General features: G+C 31.9%; 1 protein-coding gene across 1 annotated transcript; it reads right to left on the bottom strand.

The window, feature by feature from the left end:
* Positions 1-2,264: 2,264 nt before the first annotated feature.
* Positions 2,265-5,215, bottom strand: LOC132741602 (uncharacterized). Its single transcript, XM_060729812.1, has one exon. It carries the CDS (start codon positions 5,161-5,163, stop codon positions 3,205-3,207), a length of 1,959 nt encoding a protein of 652 aa, XP_060585795.1. The 5' UTR covers positions 5,164-5,215; the 3' UTR covers positions 2,265-3,204.
* Positions 5,216-23,472: the final 18,257 nt, after the last annotated feature.

A 23,472-nucleotide genomic window follows, 5' to 3' on the forward strand; every position in this document is an offset into this window, starting at 1 on the left:
CGAAGCACAAGTACCTGTTACTTTTTCCGTGTTACTGTTGGTTTATTGGCGAGCACAAGTAACCTGATTACTTTCCCGGTCACTGATGGTTCCATTGCGAGCTGACTAAATTGAATCTTGTTATCATATCTTGGAGATAAGGGAAAGAGAAGTGTTAACTCCCACTGAACCTTGAATATGTTATTGCATGTATTTCAACATTTTATGCCTTGATTTAATAAAAACTACATTTATAGTTAATGGCTGGTTTAATAATAATTATTTAACAATGTTAAAGTAAAATAAAAAGCAACACATATAAATGTACAAATTGTATAAAAACATGGATTTCGTAAAATAACCATACATTGTTTTGTACCCAGCACTGAATTTATTGGGTTTAACCCCATGTACACAGTTTTTAAAAGTACCCCCCCGCCCCCCCTTTATCCCTCAGAATCTAAGAAATTTTACTTTCTTTACAAAGACAAATATGAATTAATAGCGTTTAGATGACGGTTTTAGAACATGTTATATGCTTGGTTTCCTTGAAAAAATTCGATAAATGTGAAATAATTGTAATAAACGTAGCAAAAAACGTAAAACCGAGTAATATTTGACTTCATTGACCAAAAAACTTAAAATCACTATAACTTGTACCAACTGCCATAAAAACCAACAGGTAAAACCAAAAATATTTAGGTAATTTGCAAATAAGTAACATAATGGAAACATAAAGTACACCCAAAAATACCATTTTTTTAAAAAAAAAGTATAACACATTTTCTGAGGCATGAAGCGGCCTTTAATGTATTTTTATTCTAAAACAATACTCCAAATAGAGACACACGTATCGCTATAAAACCATAGTGAACCCGGCCACAAATATTAAAGGATGGTGTTCAAAAGCAATTTTAAAAATATCGCACCCTTATTCACAATATTTATTATACATGAATATGCATATACGGTTATACCAGGACTTTAATAATTTGCTTTTTTTGTCACTATCCTAACATTGTGCCTGGGTTCCAGCGGGGTTTGACACATGTATCTCAGCTCTTATGATATATCTTACTGCTGCCTGTAGGTCACACACTGTTTGAATATCACACATGAATACTTTCAAAATACTTGTAAGAAAGTAATATAAGTTTGTTTATTCCATGTATATACGAGTACTTCTAAACGAAATATTGAGAAAAAATGATGAAATATAATGCTTATTTTCTTTATTCGTATTTTCAATGTAAAAACTTTTTTACAGCAGTGAAACGTATTTTCCGTATTTTCACTGGTGTCGTGCCAGACTACTTTCTTCTAATACACAAAATTTAAGGTGAAGTCTTTCAAATTGCAATGTCAAAAAAGAGATAAATGTAAAAACTAAATAGAAAATTCAAGTTTCTTTCTGTAAATACAGGATTTAAATATTCATCTTGTGGAATGAAAAATTATCAATTTTTTGTGGCGTAACCACTTGAAATAAAATTAAAGTAGATGTTATTTATTAGAGCGAAATGCCTTATGCACGAAAATCATGGCCAAAATATCAAAACCCTACTTTAGGCAGCATGGATGGCGGCAGTCCGGATTCAGAATTCCCATTGCTGTTCGCCACTAACAACCCGTATTACAAGTAGAAAATTTATAGCGAACAAACATGTGTTATTCCTTGTTCTCAGTCCGTGCGGGATTTTCGCAGGCTGGTTGGGATCTATGCTGGTGGCAAACCAAAATTATGTTGGTTTTGTCAGGCGTGGTTTCAAATGATTTTTTCGAGATTAACGTTACTTTCCAAATGTAGATCTAAAGCAATTAAATGTGGTTCCCGCTTATTCCCGTTTTTTTCCCAGAATAGTTATTCTAATCGTGAAAAAATGATCCGAAATTAAAAAGCGTTGCAACGCTTTTCACTCAAATCGGGCTAAAATAACACAAAATAAGATTTCCTGTTTATTTCAGCATATATTTCTTTATTATTATTTTGCATATCTTTCTGTTTTAAGTGTCCCAGCTAATCTATCTAAGAAATTTAAATTATTTATTTTTAGGCTTTTGGACCTCGGTTGAGTTTATTTTTACCTAACGTACATCTTCGGTAATTTCCGTTATCATTTTTCATGATGTGACATAATTATAAATTATAAAAACACTGTCCAATATAGCAAAGATTAATCAATATATACAGTATACATATATATATATATATATATATATATATATATATATATATATAAAATTATAAAACAAGAAAAAAGCAACGAAATTTCTTCACAACAGCAGTGTTCACCTGAGTTAATTTCTCTTCAGTTGATTTGATTAAAAATTTTCAAATCAAAGTCTGCACTTAGAAACCGGTGCATCGTGCAATATGGAAGCCGTGAAAGTTGCTGCAACGAATCGATACAATGCAGGTATAATGCAGCATTCATTCCTGTCGTTAAACATTAAATATTTATACCATCGATCCCTTGTATTAAGTCTGCCGTTTCTGGCTCATTAATTTCACGGTCCAATAACAGGTATGGTTTATTCATGAACGTTTGATGGCATGAAGCAGAAATGGACCAAACACTGACTTTTTTAAAAGCTGCTCTCCCACACATTATAATTTGGGCGTTTTTGAAATAAAATGTCATCAAAAGATAAAACTTGACTACAGGCTCGTAAATGTATATGGAACTAGATGATTAATACATGTCTTGACCAACATAAAATATCTACGTAAAGTATTTGCAAAGTTTATCTTTCTGTAATTGTAAACCGTTGCAACGTTTTATTTTGTGATTTTAAACACTCCCGTTAACTGGTTGCAAGTTGTTTTGTTGGTTGCGGGTAGAATAATTGTGCGCTTGGTATTTTTTATCCTTCTTTCGATTATCATAAAAAAATGACAAAAAAGAACATATCTTGGTAATCCGCTATAAAACTGACGTTTTTAATATAGTAAGTTCTATCTGCATCAAACTTTCCTACTCGCTACATGGTAACGGCTGTGATAATAATGGTCAAGTGAAACATAACAACTGTTGTCCCTTACTTATATGCATATTTGTAAACTGTAATCAAATAGCTTGATGTTTTTAGACCCGTTCTGTGTGGGAGAGTGGTAGCTTATAAGCAGATTGCTGGTGTTCTGAAAGGTTCTGAAATTTTATAAATCAAACAACATCTGAATAGTCACCCAGACGACATGTAATGTACCTCTCATTTTTTTTTAGATCACCGGCAATAACAATATGGCCGTAGGGACGGATGAGTAGAATGGATACATTTTGCAGCATCATTGTAGCTATTAAGTCTGCTTATCTCATTTTCTTTGGCAGTTATCTCCCCTGTTTTCACGTTCATAAAAACACTAGCTTCGAATATTGCCGAACTAGGGGCAGTTTCAAAAGTTATGAGGTAGTGAATAAATTCCGCACTCAGCTTGTCGCTAAAGTCCGCTACACGTCCGTCCCGGTCCGAACTTCCTTTGAATTTGAGCACATTTGTATCAGTCCCTAACGCAGACGCTTTCATAACTTTTTGTAATGTTAATCCATGACAAAGGGAAGAAACATTTTTTAAGAGATCATTTATAAAAGATGTGACTTTATTTGTGGCAGCTACAACGTTTTGATTTGAAACGGAAACAAATTCTGTTTTTAGGCATGCGCACCAATGTGGATCAATGTCAGCGTCTGCGCATGTGCGTTTTTCAGGTATGGGAGAAAACAACGAGTAAACAGATCTGTTCATCTTTTCTGGCGTTTCATCAATTAATTCTAAAAGAGTTTTATGTATATCTGATGGCACTACCAGGCGATTTAAATTCTGCATGAAAGCAGTGTACTTGTCAGGATATTTTGCCCGGAATTTAGCCGGAATGTAAACACCAAAATACGGCATTCTTTCTTCCAGTTTTCCCTGCTCGGTCATTCGATACTGACCGTAACGTAAACCATGATCACTCATCATGACCAGGAACGTATTCTTTAAAATGTTCTCATTCCGTAAATACTTAAGAAATTCTACATTATCATCATCTATCTGTACCAAATCACTGTTATCATTATGACTGTATGATGAAATGAATCCAAACGAAAAGAAGTTCTTTCCCTTGTTCGTTTCTAACCCTTCTTTCATCCAGTCAAGATAAAGTTGGTATGTTGTTCTTGAGCCCAAACAATTTTTTCTCTTTTCTTTGAACAAATTTAGAAATGATGTCATATATGATTGTGCTGAATCAGTCATAGACAAGTAAAATGGTCGAAGATAGTGAATAACTGGTTGGGATTTAATCCCGACTAATCTAAGGTTAAAAGTGCTAGACTCTGGAGTGTCCTCCGCCCATTGTGTTACGTATCCTTTCTTTTCGTACCGCGTCCATACAAATTCAAGATGTTCGTCAACGAAACTTGCACCCGGCCTATCGCGTCTAGTTTCTGGTATTTCTGTTTCCCGCTTTCCTGAGAGAAGCGGCATTAAAGCTTGTGTTGTGCCGTCACCAACAATATTGTAACCCTCGAGCAGGGAACCACCCAGTACTTCCGTAAAATATTTGTAAGTTTTTGGCAACATGCGCATATACATTTGCCGCGATGTCGAATCCAGTCCAAGAATTAACACATTAAAACGTTCTGAATTTGAAGAATATTCACCGGCCATTCGCGGAGACTGTGGCGCTATACACGCATGCGTATTAGAGTATGTTTTGCCATCTGAGGCTTTACAATAAACTTTGAATGCATCTGATTTAAGATCACTTCCATTCAACATTGGATAGACAGGATCTAAAATTTTAAATTCTTCATTATCATTTACGATAGCTTGATATGAGCATTTTATTTCTCCATGAGTTTTGACGGCTTTTAAAGAAATATAGAACTTTCCATTTCCAGTGTATACCCAGTCTGTCTCTCTGGAACATTTGATCGGTGCTAAAATTTCTATTATCTTCTCAATGTCTTTATTCCAAAGTGGCAACTTTGGATGGACGCACGTCTGATTACGGGTCCCTATTAAATGTTTATCATTAGTTTTAAGTAACCATGCGTTTTTGGCGAGATAATCCTTGATTGGTATGTTAATTTTAGGCTGCGGAAGTCTCCAGTACGTTATACAAGCAAATAGAAGCAGCCCGTACAGTAACAAAAACACAATTCGCTTGATACGTCTTGGAAGGAAATATTTCAGCATATTCGCAGACTGCTCCCCCCTCTGAAATATATAAAACTCATGTTTAAAGAAACTTATTTGAACATGAATCTAGAAAAAGTATATCCAGTCCCGTCATGTCAAAATAATTCAGCGAGGTTCCTTTAAATTGTTTTATATGTTCTCGTTTCAAACCTAAAGCTATCTTTCATGAAAACTTTTGAAAATATGTTTAAAATAAAATATTGTAAAGTGAACAAAGAAAATAATTTACATATTGCAAACGGTTCTTACAATCCACGTTATATACCAAAAAGAGGTCAAATTAAAAAAACAAAAACAAAAAAAACGAAAAACAACAAATAAACAAAAAACAACACCATGCACTGCGATAGTCAGGCAATAGAAATATGGTGGTAGATACTGAAAATCAGTCATTTACACAACATGTAAATTATTAATTGAATTTTGACTATTGTTACTTTTCTTAAAATGTTAATACATTTCTTTCAGGTTTGACTTTCTCGGTCATCTTGAGGCGTGCGTGTAAAATCAAGTACTTTCGAATACGATTATAGAAATTAAAATTGTGGGTATGCCCAAAATTTATCATGTTTGAAAAAAATCTTGTAAAGGGAAAAATGTTTTTCGTTTTTTCTGTGGGTTTTCCCTTTTCACGTTATCAAGTCAAATGAAAGTCACGCATTTAAAGGGGATTAAAAACCGGGATAAAAAAATTTTTTATTTGAATATTTAACAAAATTTAAACCCTTTGGGGCTTTTAAAGTCAAATTTTATTTTTAAAAACAAAACTCCACGGCTATTTTAAATATTTCACAAAAGTCCTGACATAATACTTTTTTGGGCCCCGGAAAAAATCCCCCAACCCTTTACCGCACGTGTCAAATAATTCCTCCGACCAATAATCGATCGCAACTAAGTTAGCATACAGTAATGTAAAAAAATATATTTCACACACGTTTCGTTGTTTGCGACGAAGCTTAATTCCGGGCAAAAAACTCGAGAAAAAAGTGCCAGTACTCTCTGTCAATAAATATGAATTTCTCTGAACAAATTTGGCAGGGACCCCATTTGACTTACTAAAGACATTATACAAACACATAACGGGCGATCAATGGCTTCTTATCAAATTATCAAATAGAAGCAGAATCATTACTAGAGTTACTGAATATTTATATTCTAAATAAAGAAGAAAAAAAAGCATTTTTTGTAATACTGTGTATAAGCTTGGAATTTTAAACATGCAGATAATGGTATCAAACAAAATGCCTGTTTGTTTAAATAGTCGTCTGTCTTGTGTGCCCGTCCATCGGTCTGCCTATCTGTCTGTCTGATTGTCAGTTTAGATTCTTTCACATTAAAGAAATAAACCAAAAATATAAGGCAATGGATATTCTCCGAAACTGCAAATTTGTCAATGTACATGTATTTCAATGCACATGCAAAGTGGTCTTTAAACGTAGGGTGTTAAGATCTTAGCACCAGTAACATTTACCTTTTGAACCCAGTATAGCCCCCTAACTAAACCCAAAGTTAGAAACCACCCAAGATATATACCAACTATACATGGAATATATCAGTCAAGAAAGAAAGGTTGTATACGCAAGACCGTAAAAAAATATTTTTAGCACCAAAAATGTGACATTTTGGGTTTATATAGGCTTTTTCTTTGCTCTTTATGAGTCATTCTTTCCAGATCACCAAAACAGTGACCACTTTAACCACTTTAACTGTCCGTTTATGTGGCTTTCTCCTTTAATGGACAGAATGAAGGATGTTTGCTCGAACAGACGGACAGACATGTGGTGTCTATATCCCGCCCCCTCCCTAAACCGCCATGGAGTTCAAAAAAAGATGTGACAAGGGAAAAGTTTATGGGTACATCATCTTTGCAGAAACTGTGTTTTTAAGGTTTTGATAAAACCCATGAATTTACTTTATTTGAGGCGACATAAAAATGCTATAAAATGTACATTACACTTGTCATGTGAACAAACTACCGTACCTTCTTTTGCTCCGGTTTAAACACGAACATTTGAGGATTTTATAACTTATTAACATATTTTTTCTTTCAGTTTACAGTCCTTTGTCTCAACTCATTTTGTTAGGATATATGTGAGATATGTAAAATTATACTATATCCAAGCGGGTGTTATTTTTTTACAATTAAATTCATCCTAGTGAAATAATCCACGACACTGGAGTATACGCGTTGTGATTTCACCCGAAACTGCAAACGCCGTGTGTTCCTCCCCTGCCTTTTTAAAATCTTAATTTGAACGCTGTCATTTTGTATTGACGTCGTAGTTCCTTTATATCTCTCGAAATTTGTACTTCCCCCGCGTTACCTATTTCCATTAAAGGTCACCCATTTTCTAAATATTAACTTTTGTCCCACCACAGAAAGTCTGTTTTCAGTAATACCAGCAATATTCCGGTCTTTTGATCACTACATCCACACTCTAAGCCACTGTTATAAATTGAACCAAACTATTACACTGACAAAACATTATTCGTATATTAACAACTGTAATAAATAGAATAGAATAAGAAGAATTAAAAAATATATACGTTCTTATAACACTTACTTGCCTAACTATTTATATTTATATATCCCAGGAATGCACCATTTGTTAAACTACATTAGCTAACATTTCTTACAAGCTGGGGCAATACAAAAATGTTTCGTCTAAGAGCGGTAGGAGTGAATAGAAGTATCGGAGAAAATGAAAATGGATAAAATTTTATACATCTAGCTATGTGATCGAAAATCCAATGTTTCAGCAGTGGAAAAGAAACATTCAGTACAGTATTGAATATGTTGAAGATGCGAACTGTCGGAATAACTGTGGTAAACGACCTATAAATATTAAATTATATATAAAGCTAGTAATAGTTCGACCTTATTTTTTTGATTGGCTGAAACTGTTATGTACAAGCGTACACAGTAGTTTTCTATGCTTCAAGAACAGTCTTTAAAGATACTAGTTCGCGATTAAAAAATTGCCTTATCTAATTTGGCGAAAATTCGGCCAAAAATATAACTATGATGAAATGTTAAAGGGAGAAATCTCAATACAGACTAATTGACGTTTTACAATTTTCACGCAGTGTTTTTCGGCGTTAAAAGGGAAGTAACCGCTGCGAGGAGTTTGACAGTACGTCTAAGCATGAAAGTTTACGATCTTTGAAAGTGGATTGATCTTCAATGGGGATATAATTCATAAATATTTCAAACATTGACAAAAACAATATTTGAAATATATCATTTGGATATTCTAATAGAATATTTCTTGAACAAAAAATCTTTACAGAGTGACACGCCTCCAGATTCATGCTAATTTTCGTGAAAATTTGAAAATGTATTTCAATGTGTAATATTGTGAAGTAACCAAAAGGAAGCAATTTACACATTATCAAAATCAATCAAAATCGCACATAATATGACTGTAACATGTTACTTGAATCTTAAAACTTTTTAGTTTTTCTTACATCTTAGTACATATTTTCTCAAGTTTGATTTTATTGAAATATTTTGACTCATCTGGAGGCATGTAGCTTTAACGAATACATAAGAACATTTATATGATGAATAATTATATTTTGTTCTAGAACAATTCATTATCTACTCTATACTCAGTATAGATATGTTCATTTGTTGTAATAACAAACCATGTATCTCACACTTACCAACAACATCCATGTATGTTTTTTTCCGTGGTTTGTTGGCATAAATATTTTCAACATAACTAATACTTTATAATTTTTTAGTAATAAATTAGAATTACAGACTTTCCATTGTGGACCAATTCACTTTAATAGAACTTAAAATAAAATATCCAACAACGATATAGTACGCTTTAAATAATAATTATGTGAAATCACGTGACTACATGTGCTCTCATATTAAACTCAGCTGTATTTATATAACACATCTGTTATAGTGTCACTTGAAACACAGTCGTAATTTATTATATACATGCACGCGTACTTGAGCAATGTAACACAAGTTTCTTCACAAATTTTGCTAGCTATCTCAAAGGATACAGAAAATTTAAATAGATCCGTAAAGTAGAATATTACTGCTGACTATTATTTCACAAAATGCATTTGCCCAGCGTTAAATTTTAAACTATGGCTTGAAAATTGATTTTATCTTCCGCCATCCGCATTATGATTTAACATCTGCGCATTAATTTAAATAAAAATTTTCAAGGAAAAATATAAGAAGAAAAAGCTTGTGCATTTGTGACACTGAGCCCCTTTTCGTCGACTGTTGGACCAAACGATATTTAAACATGTAGATCTATACAATAATTATTAAGTTAAAAAAAAGAGCATGTACAGGTAAGAGTGCCAGGTAAAATATTAAAACCGTACTTGCAATACATTACGTTTATCTGGCTTAAATTTAAAGTTTGTTTCTCGTTAAAATTCAAGTGTACCCAGCCGTCTCTGTTTTCCAATTTTGTTTTAACTAAAATCAAATTTATTCAATGAAATAATTATGTCAACGGTAACGTTAAATAAGATATAAACTTAAACAGAGAGAGACTTGAAACTGTATTATTTTTATGTGTATTTTCCATTCGCAGTGTGCAGTTATTGAAGCTTATACATTTGTACATGTATATGTAATGTCGCGAACTGCTATAAAAAGTGGGTTAACTCATGTTATGTTATGTTATGTTATGTTATGTTATGTTACTTATATCATATTTTATTATATTATACTCTTATTAAATTATGTAATAGAAAGAGGTGTTTTAAATGTGTGTGGCGGTATTCAAAAGTGTGTCTTTAAAAACTTAATAGCTTCCCCTTTTAAAGCAATATAATTAAAAATAGAAAACATTAACTTAAAATAAAGCCCTAAAATTTTAAAAAAATCCCCTTTAAGCTTTTAAAACCCTTGTTTTACTCAAAAAATAAATGTTTTAACTAAAACCTATCTAAATTTCCCCCCAAGGAAATTTAAATTTCCCAAAAAACCCAAATTTTAAAAATCTCTCCGCTAAGGCCCCCAAAAAGCTTAAAATTTTATTTTTCCATTTTCATAATATTTTTTTCCTTGAAATTTTTTTAAAGGGAAAATTTTGGCTAAAATTGTTAATTTTTGGAAAAACCAAAACCCGGTTTAAAAAAACTAAATTTTTCAGAAAATTTTTAAATTTTCCAGCCTTGGTTTTAATTTTAAATTTATTTTTTAAAAAAAAAGCTCTGCGTTGTCCTACGTACATTTATATCACTTTCTATATTATCCCGGCGTACATGTATATATCAGTATTATACAACTGAACGTTTTAATATACCGCTATTGTTGTTATTGTTGTTCCGAGTGGTATATATATGTAATATGATACCGCGCATTTTACATGTATATAGTGTGTGTGGGGAAGGGGGAGTGGGAAGGAGGTAAGGGCGAAAGTCTATACAAATTACAAGGTTTTCGTCTATACAGATTTGAAAGTCGTAAAATGTGCATAATGTCGTGAAAGTCAATATAGATATACTGTAAGGAATACATGTTTTTTTCTGAAACTTTTTCATTTTCATAAAAAATAAATTAGGTTTTTATAAGGATTATTTTGAACCAAACCAAACAAAAAAATGCATTACTGCATGTCCTGCAAAAGGTTCCTGACCACCAAATTTTACTCTGATATTTTGTCTATACAGATTTCACTTGACCACATTGATATGATGTGTCTATACTAATTTGACTATATTTCATCCAATATAATGTGTTTATACAGATTTCAACAGACTCATTCGGTATGATCTGTCTATACAGATTCATCCGGTATGATCTGTCTATACAGATTTCACTAGACTTTATTCGATATGATCTGTCTATACAGATTTCAACAGACTTCATTCGGTATGATCTGTCTATACAGATTTCATACAGTATGATCTGTCTATACAGATTTCATTACACTTCATTCGGTATGATCTGTCTATACAGATTTTAATAGACTACACTTGACATGATGTGTCTATACCAATTTGACTATATTTCAACCTTTATAATGTGTCTATACAGATTTCACTATTACTTCATTCGGTATGATCTGTCTATACAGATTTCACTAGATTAAATTCAGTATGATCTGTCTATTATACAGATTTCATACAGTATGATCTGTCTATACAAATTTCATCAGACTTCATTCGATATGATCTGTCTATACAGATTTCTCTTGAGCACATTGATATGATGTGTCTATACTAATTTGACTATAATTCATCCTATATAATGTGTCTATCATACAGATTTCAACAGACTTCATTTGGTACGACCTGTCTATACAGATTTCAACAAACTTCATTTGGGATGATCCGTCTATACAGATTTCACTAGACTTCATTCGGTATGATCTGTCTATACAGATTTCACTAGATTTCAGTATGATCTGTCTATACAGATTTCAATCAGTATGATCTGTCTATACAGATTTCACTAGATTTCATTCAGTATGATCTGTCTATACAGATTTCACAAGACTTCATTCGGTATGATCTGTCTATACAGATTTCATCAGACTTCATTCGGTATGATCTGTCTATACAGATTTCACAAGACTTCATTCGGTATGATCTGTCTATACAGATTTCATCAGACTTCATTCGGTATGATCTGTCTATACAGATTTCATCAGACTTCATTCGGTATGATCTGTCTATAAAGATTTCACTAGACTTTATTCAATATGATCTGTCTATACAGATTTCAACAGACTTCATTCGGTATGATCTGTCTATACAGATTTCACTAGACTTCATTGGGTATGATCTGTCTATACAGATTTCATACAGTATGATCTGTCTATACAGATTTCATCAGACTTCATTCGGTATGATCTGTCTATACAGATTTTAATAGAATACACTTGACATGATGTGGCTATACCAATTTGACTATATTTCAACCTTTATAATGTGTCTATACAGATTTCACTATTACTTCATTCGGTATGATCTGTCTATACAGATTTCACTAAATTTTATCAATATGATCTGTCTATACAGATTTTATACTGTATGATCTGTCTATACAGATTTCATCAGATTTCATTCGGTATGATCTGTCTATACAGATTTCACTAGATTAAATTCAGTATGATCTGTCTATACAGATTTCATACAGTATGATCTGTCTATACAGATTTCACTAGACTTCATTCGGTATGATCTGTCTATACAGATTTCACTAGATTTCAGTATGATCTGTCTATACAGATGTCAATCAGTATGATCTGTCTATACAGATTTCACTAGATTTCATTCAGTATGATCTGTCTATACAGATTTCACAAGACTTCATTCAGTATGATCTGTCTGTACAGATTTCATCAGACTTCATTCGGTATGATCTGTCTATACAGATTTCATCAGACTTCATTCGGTATGATCTGTCTATACAGCTAGATTTCACTAGACTTTATTCAATATGATCTGTCTATACAGATTTCAACAGACTTCATTCGGTATGATCTGTCTATACAGATTTCACTAGATTTCATTCAATATGATCTGTCTATACAGATTTCATACAGTATGACCTGTCTATACAGATTTCATCAGACTTCATTCGGTATGATCTGTCTATACAGATTTTAATAGAATACACTTGACATGATGTGGCTATACCAATTTGACTATATTTCAACCTTTATAATGTGTCTATACAGATTTCACTATTACTTCATTCGGTATGATCTGTCTATACAGATTTCACTAAATTTTATCAATATGATCTGTCTATACAGATTTTATACTGTATGATCTGTCTATACAGATTTTATACTGTATGATCTGTCTATACAGATTTCATCAGATTTCATTCGGTATGATCTGTCTATACAGATTTTAATAGACTACACTTGACATGATGTGTCTATACCAATTTGACTATATTTCAACCTTATGTGTCTATACAGATTTCACTATTACTTCATTCGGTACGATCTGTCTATACAGATTTCACTAAATTTTATCAATATGATCTGTCTATACAGATTTCATACAGTATGATCTGTCTATACAGATTTCATCTGTCTATACAGATTTCACTTGAGCACATTGATATGATGTGTATATACTTATTTGACTATATTTCATCCTACATAATGTGTCTATACAGATTTCAACAGACTTCATTCGGTATCACCGTATGATCTGTCTATACAGATTTCACTAGATTTCATTCAGTATGATCTGTCTATACAGATTTCACCAGACTTCATTCATTATGATCTGTCTATACAGATTTCACCAGATTTAATTTGTTATGATCTGTCTATACAGATTTCACCAGATTTAATTTGTTATGATCTGTCTATACAGATTTCACTAGACTTCATTCGGTATGATCTGTCTATACAGATTTCACTAGTATTCATTGGGTATGATCTGTCTATACAGATTTCACCAGATTTCATTCATTATGATCTGTCTATACAGATTTCACCAGATTTAATTCGTTATGATCTGTCTATACAGATTTCACTAGACTTTATTCATTATGATCTGTCTGTACAGATTTCACCAGACTTCATTTTTTTATGATCTGTCTTATTATACAGATTTCACAAGACTTTATTATGATGTGTCTATACAAATCTAACCAGACTTCATTCATTATGATCTGTCTATACAGATTTCAATCAGTATGATCTGTCTTTACAGGTTTCAGATTTCACTGGACATGATGTGTCTATACCAATTTGACTTTATTCTATCTGTATGATGTGCCTATTCACATTTTGCTTGACTTTGTTTGGTATGAATCTAAAAATTTACCATTTTCATAAGTAACATTTTTTTGAATATTTAATTGTGTAACAAAGATATATAAGGTCATCTCCATAAAAGTACTGGTAGGAGCAAATCATGTTCATCTAAAATTGCAAGAACTTTTTCAAAACTACATTGCTACTACAGACCAAGACAATTTTAATTTCTTAGTGTCAACATAAAAGTGGACATTCCCTCTTCACTATTAATAACAGTTGTATATCTAAGTTCACTCCCTGAAAGAGTAAGTCATAGCAGTACCAAACCTTGACCACAGGAAAGAAAAGACAAAACAATTAACAGCTGTAAGTAACTCATGACACTCATTGATACATGCATTGCTAATAGATGCTCACACAGGACATCAATATATCAAGCAAAAACCAAAAATGGAAATTACATAAAATGATATTAATGAGGAAAAAAAACAATTGTGAAGCAACACTTGGTCTTTTCACAGAAAAGAACATCACCCAAAAAAGTAATTTAACCTTGTACATGGTTATTCATTGGAAAACGATAAGCAAAAACATTTTGTACTTTCATTCAGACAAACATCTGTTTCTTCTCCCAGTATGTTTGTGTACATACTACATGACAAGTTAACATATTGATGCTGAAGCAACACTGGTCTAACTTAAAAAAAATTTCTTCAAAAATTACTTTTTTACATTTTTAGCTTAAATTGCATGAAATACACAAGTAAATAAAATATTAGAAATAATCGTGAAATTTTATTGTTTTTATTTACCACTTGGAAAATATTAAATACAAAAACTAAGAATGATAGAGGAAAGAGAAATGTAACAAATTACTGTAATTGGAATATGGGGAAAAAATATATTAAAAATGTCACAAAATTTGAGTACTTGTATGGTGGACAAAGCTATAGATACAAGTGCCATGCCATGTTTAATTATAAAGAGCTGCAAAAGCTTTTCTTTGACAATTTAGAGATATCACCTTACTTTATGCAAAATGTTCTAAAAATTAATTAGGATTATATTTGAAAACCTGACTTGCAATATTTTTTTCAGATTATCAATTTATTGATGCTATATAACATTAAATAAAAACATATAATTCTATGAAAGTATTGGATTTGAATTTGCAACCAGCACAGACTGATATCAACTGACACACAACTGTGCCAGCTAGTTTATATGGGTATACACTCTTTGCAGCTTGGACAATAAGACCCTTCCAACCATGTTGGCAATTAAGTGTGTGGTTCGATCAACTGGCAAGGGTGCCTGCAGATCTGGTCTACACTGGTCAACATGGCCTGAAACGTTTGTTTCCAGCACTATTAGGGTTCAACCAGTATTTCATAGAGTTTGTTAAGAAAAAAAGTTCAACAAGTCTACAATTAATGCTAATAGAACATTATCATATGTTTGACATCACAGGATTGTAATAAAGTCATTACAAAAATATTATATATACACTAGTGTAATAAAGATTTGACGTCAATGTCGTTTAAAGTATTGGAAGTGTTGATTAAGTTGGCTTGTTAAAATAGTAAAAGAAAGAATAATTTTTCAATGTTTTGACAGGAAAATCTAACATGTGATAAAAGAATATTACATTTGTGACTTTCCAAATTGCATTAAATTAAAACTTTCAAAAAATGCTCGACAGAGCCTCACAATTTTATTTTCTTTATTCAACTTATATGATAAATTCAATATGAAAATACAATTATGTCATATTCTCCATGTAAATGCATACTACTACTTGAATGTTACTTATGTGGCTGATAATTTTTGTGCCGTGGCACAAACGACTAGATTCTCTTTATCTTAATAGGACGCTTCAGGGTAAAAATGTCACTCCATTCAATGCTACCCTTTCTTGTTTGTAGTTTGGTTTTCTTTGAATCACCTGTAAAAAAATGACACAACTTTACTTTACTCTGCATTTAAAGCAACATTTATAACATTGTTTCTACCAAAATTGTGATCACTTAAATAAATGCACAAATTTTAAACTTAAATTCGGGCACTAAGTGTTCAATTTAGGTTAAGGCTTTCTTCCCAAGCATGTAGTGCTTTGTTATTTTTAGATTTAATGTACAGTCAAACCTGTAAGTAAAGACCTCTCATGGGAATGGCAAAATGTGTTATTGATTTACTTGTCAGTCTTTATCACTTACGGACATTTTTGGAAGTTTTCATATAGACATATAGGCAAAATTAAAACTGTTCAATAGAATTTCTTTAAACTTGGCATGTAAGATGTTGTTAGAATATGATAACAGAAACATTTTAAGCGAAAAAAAATTTCTCGTTTTTGAGTCATCTGCCTTCGAAATGGACTTTTTGTTAAATTCAAGGGCAGATAATTTACAATGAAGAGAATTAATACATTTTTTTTTCTTATTTTCATCAAGCTTACCTTCATTTTAGTTGATATGCAAAATTTCAAGAACAAAATTTAGAGTGGTAGTTTTTATTCCCACTTCTTCTGTGCATTTTTTCTTAAAAAATGGCCTGTTTTTTAAGGATTTAAAGTACCTTTAGTTTCATTGAAAAAAAGTTAATGGAAAACAATGTAAGGAATTGCATATTATTATGTATTGTACTCAAAAATAAAAAGAAAAGCATAATCCAGAAGTAAAAACAAGAATTCATTTGAGTATTTGTATAAGTTATCTGCCCTTGAAATGACCTCAAATAAGTAGAAAAGTCTGACAATTCCCTTGAGACGTTTTAGGAAAGCATTTTCAGGGAAGGTTTTGTTGAAATAATAAATATGTGAAATGCTATTTAGTTTGGTCTTTTAAGTTAAATATGTCTCAAAATTTATTGTCACTGAATAGGGACATCACTTAGGTGGCAGGATGACTGACTAAATTGACTACAAATCTAATAATGTTTCTAAGTTCTGACATTCTGAAGTTGGTCGGTAAGATATAATTCAACCTTTAAAATAAGTTTTCAGAAATGTGCAGAGTTTGTGCTATATGTTGTATGATAATGAACTTGAAGTTAAGGAAAAATACATACTTAGTTGAATGTTACACGGCTTTTTTTTTGGATTTGTTAAGAAATTGTGTACAGTAGTCTTCAAGCCTCGCTGTAATCACTGTCTGGAAAAACTTGTAAAATTGCACATCGGAGTACCTCTGTGTTGCACTGCTCTACTACGCTTGAATGGAAGAGAAAAATATTGTTTAAACAATTTATTATGGGTAAAGGGTTTGATGCTGCTTCCAACAATAATTTAGTCATATCACGACAGCAGTAAATACAGGCTGTCCAGCACCTTCTGACAAAAAATTAGGGCAAATTTTAGGGCAATTTTTAAGAAATTTTAGGGCTAAAATTAGGAATTTTAGGGGAAGTTAAAGAAATTTTAGGGCTAAAATTTGGAATTTTATAACTAAATTATGGCCCTAAAAGACCATGATATGGACTCAACTTTGCATTTTTGACACAAAAGTAACTCACAAATAATGCTCTAGTTCAGTTATAGCAAAGGTGTGTACCAGTGTTCCAAAGTCACCTGTGAATAAATGGATTCACTGGTCAACTGCCTTTTACTGCCTTCCCTGAATACAAGTTGAAAAACTACATTAAAACATAAGCAGAATGAAAACATTTTCAAAGTTACAAGTATCCTGGAACAACCAATATTCAATAAGTTTAGCTGTTATTACCAATTAAAAATGGAAGAGGAAATTATGCTTTAAATTTATTTTAGCTATAAATGCATTCATCAACATTTATTCATTTTAAGGTTGGTACATTTTCAACAAGTCTTGATTTTTCTTAAAAAAACAATAAAAATGGTATGACCTTCTCAGGTCATTCCCAGGAATATATTAAAACCTAAATTCAAACAGCAAGGTAGTTACCACTTAAGAATTTGTTCAAGATAAATCCGGGCTCCTTAAATTGTAGAAAATTTCACAACAGTGTCAGTCTATTTAACGATTTTTTACATTTTTTTTTTCCAGATTAAAAAAAAATTTACACTAAATATTATAACATAATTGTACAGTAGTACATTGCATTGGTATGACTAATGTTAATGTGTACAAAAGGGCAGCTGATGGCTTTCATAGTATGCTCATTGGGGTGCAGCTTACCTTACCCACTTTATAATATTTCTAAATATGAAAACTTGTCTAGATCTGCCAGCTGGCTTATCCCATCTTACAAAATATCTTATTTTTACAGTCATCACGTTTGAAAAATAACTTTATTACAAATTAAGGTTTATTAAAAAGGACCCCTACATTGAAGTTTAATGAAATTTAGTGCGTGCATCATATTAAATAGCTCATACTTTAAATACAGCCTTAAAGACTGAGGTAACATGGTAAACTCTATAGCCAATGAAAATTTAACTTGCTCGAAAAAAATTTTTTATCTCTATTTTAACACAAGTGACTATTTTGATACAGTCAAAGTTGGACAATTTTTCATTGTTCCATTTAAAACAAACAGTTTCTAATTTTTTTTTCTGATAACATCTGGCAATTAATCAAGTTATGCAGTTAAGTTAAAATACAACATGTCACTTTATGCAATTTAGTCATACATGAAATCAGCACCACTGACTGCCTCAAATTGAAAAATGGTTGTTTCGGGATATGTTATAACAAAAGATAAAAAAAATAGGAATTTCAGTGAAAAAATAGGGCATTTTTAGGAATTCCCTTTGAATTTTTCATTTTTTTAGGAATTTCAGCCAAACTGAAAAAAATTAGGATTTTTTAGGAATTTTAGGGACGCTGGACAGCCTGTTAAAATACTTGCCCTGCTACAAAGTTTACCAGTTATACTAGTAAATATTAACTTGCACTACAAAATTTTAATATTGGTTAATGTCACATATAATAATGCAATACATGGACCAAGTAAATATTAAGGCCAGGAGGACTTCTGCACAAAATAGCATTTAGCCTCCCAACAAGTAGAGATTGTGAATAATTTCATTGTTCAAACTTGAATATTATATTAAAGTCATGAAATGTAGACTTCTTTCATGTTTCCAATGTGTTTTTTTAAAATATTTCTGACTGTATTGTTATTTAAAAACAATTATGGGGAATCCTATCAAGTTATATTCACTGATAGAACATACATTATGTATAATATTATTAGTATCAAATCTGAAGAATCCATTTTCATAATATCAAACATGTGTATACATGTACATTGTACCTTTTAGAACCTGAGCTCCTTAATTTCACTGAAGCATTCAAACTATCCCTCTGTCCACCTGCAACACATGGGAGATAAATGCTATAAGTACTCAATAGTAAGTAAATAATAAATTTATTTACATTAAAATAAGCAATTCTCATTTCATAATTATATGAATGAAACAGAGACACTGTTCCCTGGGTATTTAAATCAAGCTAAAAATGATTATGTTACTTAAAATATGGAATTTAAAATTGCATACACAACCCTTTAACCAAAGTCGTTAGCACTGCTGCAAACATAGACTTGCAAAGGATAAAATTCCTCCAGATATTCAAATAATCTTAAGTCGAATACATTAAATATTGAATACAAACTTCTAGATTTGTCCTCAGCTGTACAGGTTGTCAGAGGTTCTAGAAGGTATGACCTTGTAGACATGGTGTTGGCTTACTTGATGGGTTTGATCTACATCCATCTCTCTTGAAAGCAGTACAAATTTATTTACAGGTAATTTTTAAATTTGCATTCTGCTAGGCCTACATTTAATTGATAAATACAATTATTCAAATAAAGTAATAAAAATATGTGTGTACATGTAATCTATTATGAGCTCATGGTGATTTATTAACCTATATTGCCTTAAATGTGGCGATCAGAAGGGTGACACTCTGTATGTCCCATGCAAACACTTATTATTATATGGCACCAGACAGTATTGAACAAGATATTACCAATGGTCGTAGGACAGGGCGGACTCGTGAGGACAGGGCAAACCCATAACCAGGACGGACCATACTGTTTGGAAAGGCGGGACCATATCGTTGGAAAAGGGGGACCATGGCTCGAGATGAGGTGGCCATAATTAATTTTCAAATTTAATAACTGCTATTTCATTTATTTTATTTTTTTATTCTTTTAATATCAATGTTATAAAAAAAACAAAAAATGTTTAAAAAAACAATTATAATATAATTTTCATACTAGTACATGTATACAATGTATATTACAGTGAATACGCTTATTCTAGTATTTACATTTACAGTACCCTTGCAATTATAAGTATTAAAATAGGTAGGGTAAGATAAGTGGGAATGGATTGAAAAATCTTAATAAGTAAAACATATTTTTCGTCTGCGCTGAGTTAATAACTGACAAAATTACTTTAATTGTAATATTTTTTTATTAATCCATTCATACATTAAGTTTTATAAGGAAAAAATGTTATTTATATTAGTTCATTCCTTTACTAACTATGGAACAACCAGAAGTAGTTTAAATCCAATTACTTAACACAACCATGCATTTTTCCCTATTGACAATAGAAGAACCGAAGTGTGTTGTTATCTGCTATTAAAAATCACTGTTGACGTTCACTATATTTAGACATTGTGACCGTAACCACTAAAGATGTCGACGCGCTGACAATACAGTACGGACACAAATTTCAAGCGCAATTTCAGCTTTAATTTACATTGCAAGGGCAGGCAATTTATTTGTTTGATGTCGTGTTAGAATTCAAATAATTATATTCCAATCGGTGATTTTATTTGCTTGAAATTACATCACTGTTTTCGTTCGGATGCGCATCATATATCCCACTCGGGCTACGCCCCTCGTGATATAATTCCCCGATCCGACCTCCAAACAGTGATGTTATTGAGCAATAAATCACCAGTGTCTGGGATTATATTATTTCGTTAATCTCAATGTATTATCAATTTGACTAAAACAGAACAGCATTCTTAAAGTTTCATGACTTGTAACTTGTCAAAGGAATTCAAAATTGAAGCGAAGTTCAACCACGAGAAAGAGAGTCAAAAAAAAGATAAATATTCCATTAAGACACTTTCCACCAAAAAAAAAAAATTCTGGATAGGTGAGCAATTTGTGTTTGTAATTCCAGACCGCCTTCGTGCTTGCAGTCAGGGTCGCCCTGTCGCACAAAATATGGTCCGCCCCTTCCAAACATACGGGTCCACCCTGTCTCACGAGTTCCGCCCTGTCCGAATTTATAACAATATAACACAAATCCATTTTTTTCCATTTTTATACTTTCTATATTTGATATTAAATTGACATTAACAAGATCAAACAAATGTTTATGATCAAATGCAATCATTCAATGCGACTAACACCTTTGTTTCACTCGATTCGCAAAAATCATTAAGATGGAGGGTATCATGTTGCCCTAAGCCGCCTTGATAATTGCCAAAGTCCGGTTGTAAACAATGTTCTGTTTGAAAGTCACACAGTATACAGATCAAGACTCAAGATTTTTTCACATTTAAGTTTTAACTGCAAATCTGCATATAAAAAACTTAAGGTTCGTAAGGGAAGTTAACTCATACATCTGAACCACATCTGCGAATTATGATGAACGATGATTTGTCGTGATTATGACAAGTAAAAGGATATCAACAATATTATTTTTATCACAAAACGTCAAAAGACTGTTCTACTGTATGCGCCAATTCAATTTTGCCCTTGGCGCAAGATATAAACTGGATCGAAAGATGTTAGCTTTAATCTTGTTAAAAAGAAACCTTTTTAACATACTGGAACATAATAACAAAAAATTATAACAAAATACTCATCCAGACTTCTGAAAACCCTTTGGGTCACATTATCCTCGAGAATCTAACACTTAATTCCGCTTTCATCACTCGTCTAGTGAAAACGATTCGGCTCGCGGCCAATATATTTCCGGATGTTACTCTCTGTGCGAAACGATCGCATTCTGTTCAACGTTATGAGCAGATATAATGTTTTATTAAGAGTAAAGGGGCAGAAATCTGTATAGACTTTCGCTTTAACGTGGGAAGAATCACTGAAAGTCTTAACATGCGAGTTTCTTCACTATTTCTCTTTTACTGCCTCTTTTGTTCTTTTGTGACAAAGATATGACACGTCTTATGCATTAATTCGTATGCATTTTCATATCTAAAACACAGCGTAATTATTAATTAATGTTAACGCTAATATGCATGAAAAAGTTATTAGAAGTTGATTATACATGTATAGTTAAAAGCAATCACTTTATCTGTAAATAATAAAGTTCCAACTTCTAGATCACACTTTTCGGGTGTATATGTCAGCTCGTGCATAGTAAATAAAACCAATTTCTACTACAATCAACAAAAATTATCAACATATCCTCCATATATCTCTCTTTCTCTCCTGTAATATATGAATTGGCTTAAATCTCCTTGTTAATACCAACTTCTATAATTAGTAAGCATAACACGCTGTGTTAACATCGCGGTTCGATAGGACCTGCTACATTATTATTACATTACATAGCGAGAACGCCAATTTACCGGCTCCGCATTAAAGGTAGAGGCAAACAACTAAGTTTAAAATTAAAGGTACTTATAAAGATGTTTGATAATAATGAACCGACTGTGAAAATTTGCCATTTTCGTCTGATATTATGTAATTTTAGTATTTCATATATATATATATTTTTTTTCCAGCTAATTTTGCACAAATGTGTCTATTTCCAAAAATGTTCTTGCTCGCTGTAAACCATTAAGGAAAGCATCAAAGTTACAGTAACTTAATATTTTAAGAACATTTATGATTCGTAAAAAATTAAAGTCACCAATTTTTTTCTACACAGCGCAGGTTTATGCACTAATTTTCAAACCAAAAACAATTTCGAATTTTAAACCAGAAAACAAATTGTAATACCCTCCTTAGTGGCTAAATTATTTAAACACATGTTTATATTACAGTCATGCAAAATTGACTGCACGTAGAAATTCCTAATGCTCGATTATTAAATTGGTTTCAAATTTCAAGATCTTTTTCAAAACATTGCTCGCAACAGTTAAATTGAAATTTAGAAACGAATCAAAGGTCGAAATATTTCACTTTTCAGACTTTGAACTATTTGACATAAAATATTTTAAAAACAAAAAAAACCCCAAAACATTAGGACTGTATGAATTAATGTGACATTAAAGGTTTGCCCAACAATTGTCACCGGTGAAAAAATTTAATTTTGTAACGGCCTTTATAAACAAAGGTGGCAAAAAGGCTTGAAAAAAATTTTAAATGAAAAATATGAGTTACCACCCAATTTTAAATTTTAAATTGGGTCCAAAAAAGGGGGGAAAACTTAACTGAAACTTTTTGTTAGGCCCTAGAATTTAAAGATCGGGAACATAGCGGAAAGAAATTTCTCTGAAATGAATTTTCGGGCATTAAAATTCTGATGGGGGGGCAAAACGTGTAAAAAAAAAGGGAATGGCCCACGGAAAACTGAAAAAAAATTTTTCCACAAATTATTTTTAAGGGGGGTTTTGAAAAGAACGCTTTTTTACTATCCCAAATGTTTTTTTCTTCCTAATTTTAAAAATTCAAACCCCTG

Source organism: Ruditapes philippinarum, unplaced genomic scaffold (assembly GCF_026571515.1).
Source record: "Ruditapes philippinarum isolate M1 unplaced genomic scaffold, ASM2657151v2 ctg1359_1_1_1_1, whole genome shotgun sequence".
Taxonomy (NCBI): domain Eukaryota; kingdom Metazoa; phylum Mollusca; class Bivalvia; order Venerida; family Veneridae; genus Ruditapes; species Ruditapes philippinarum.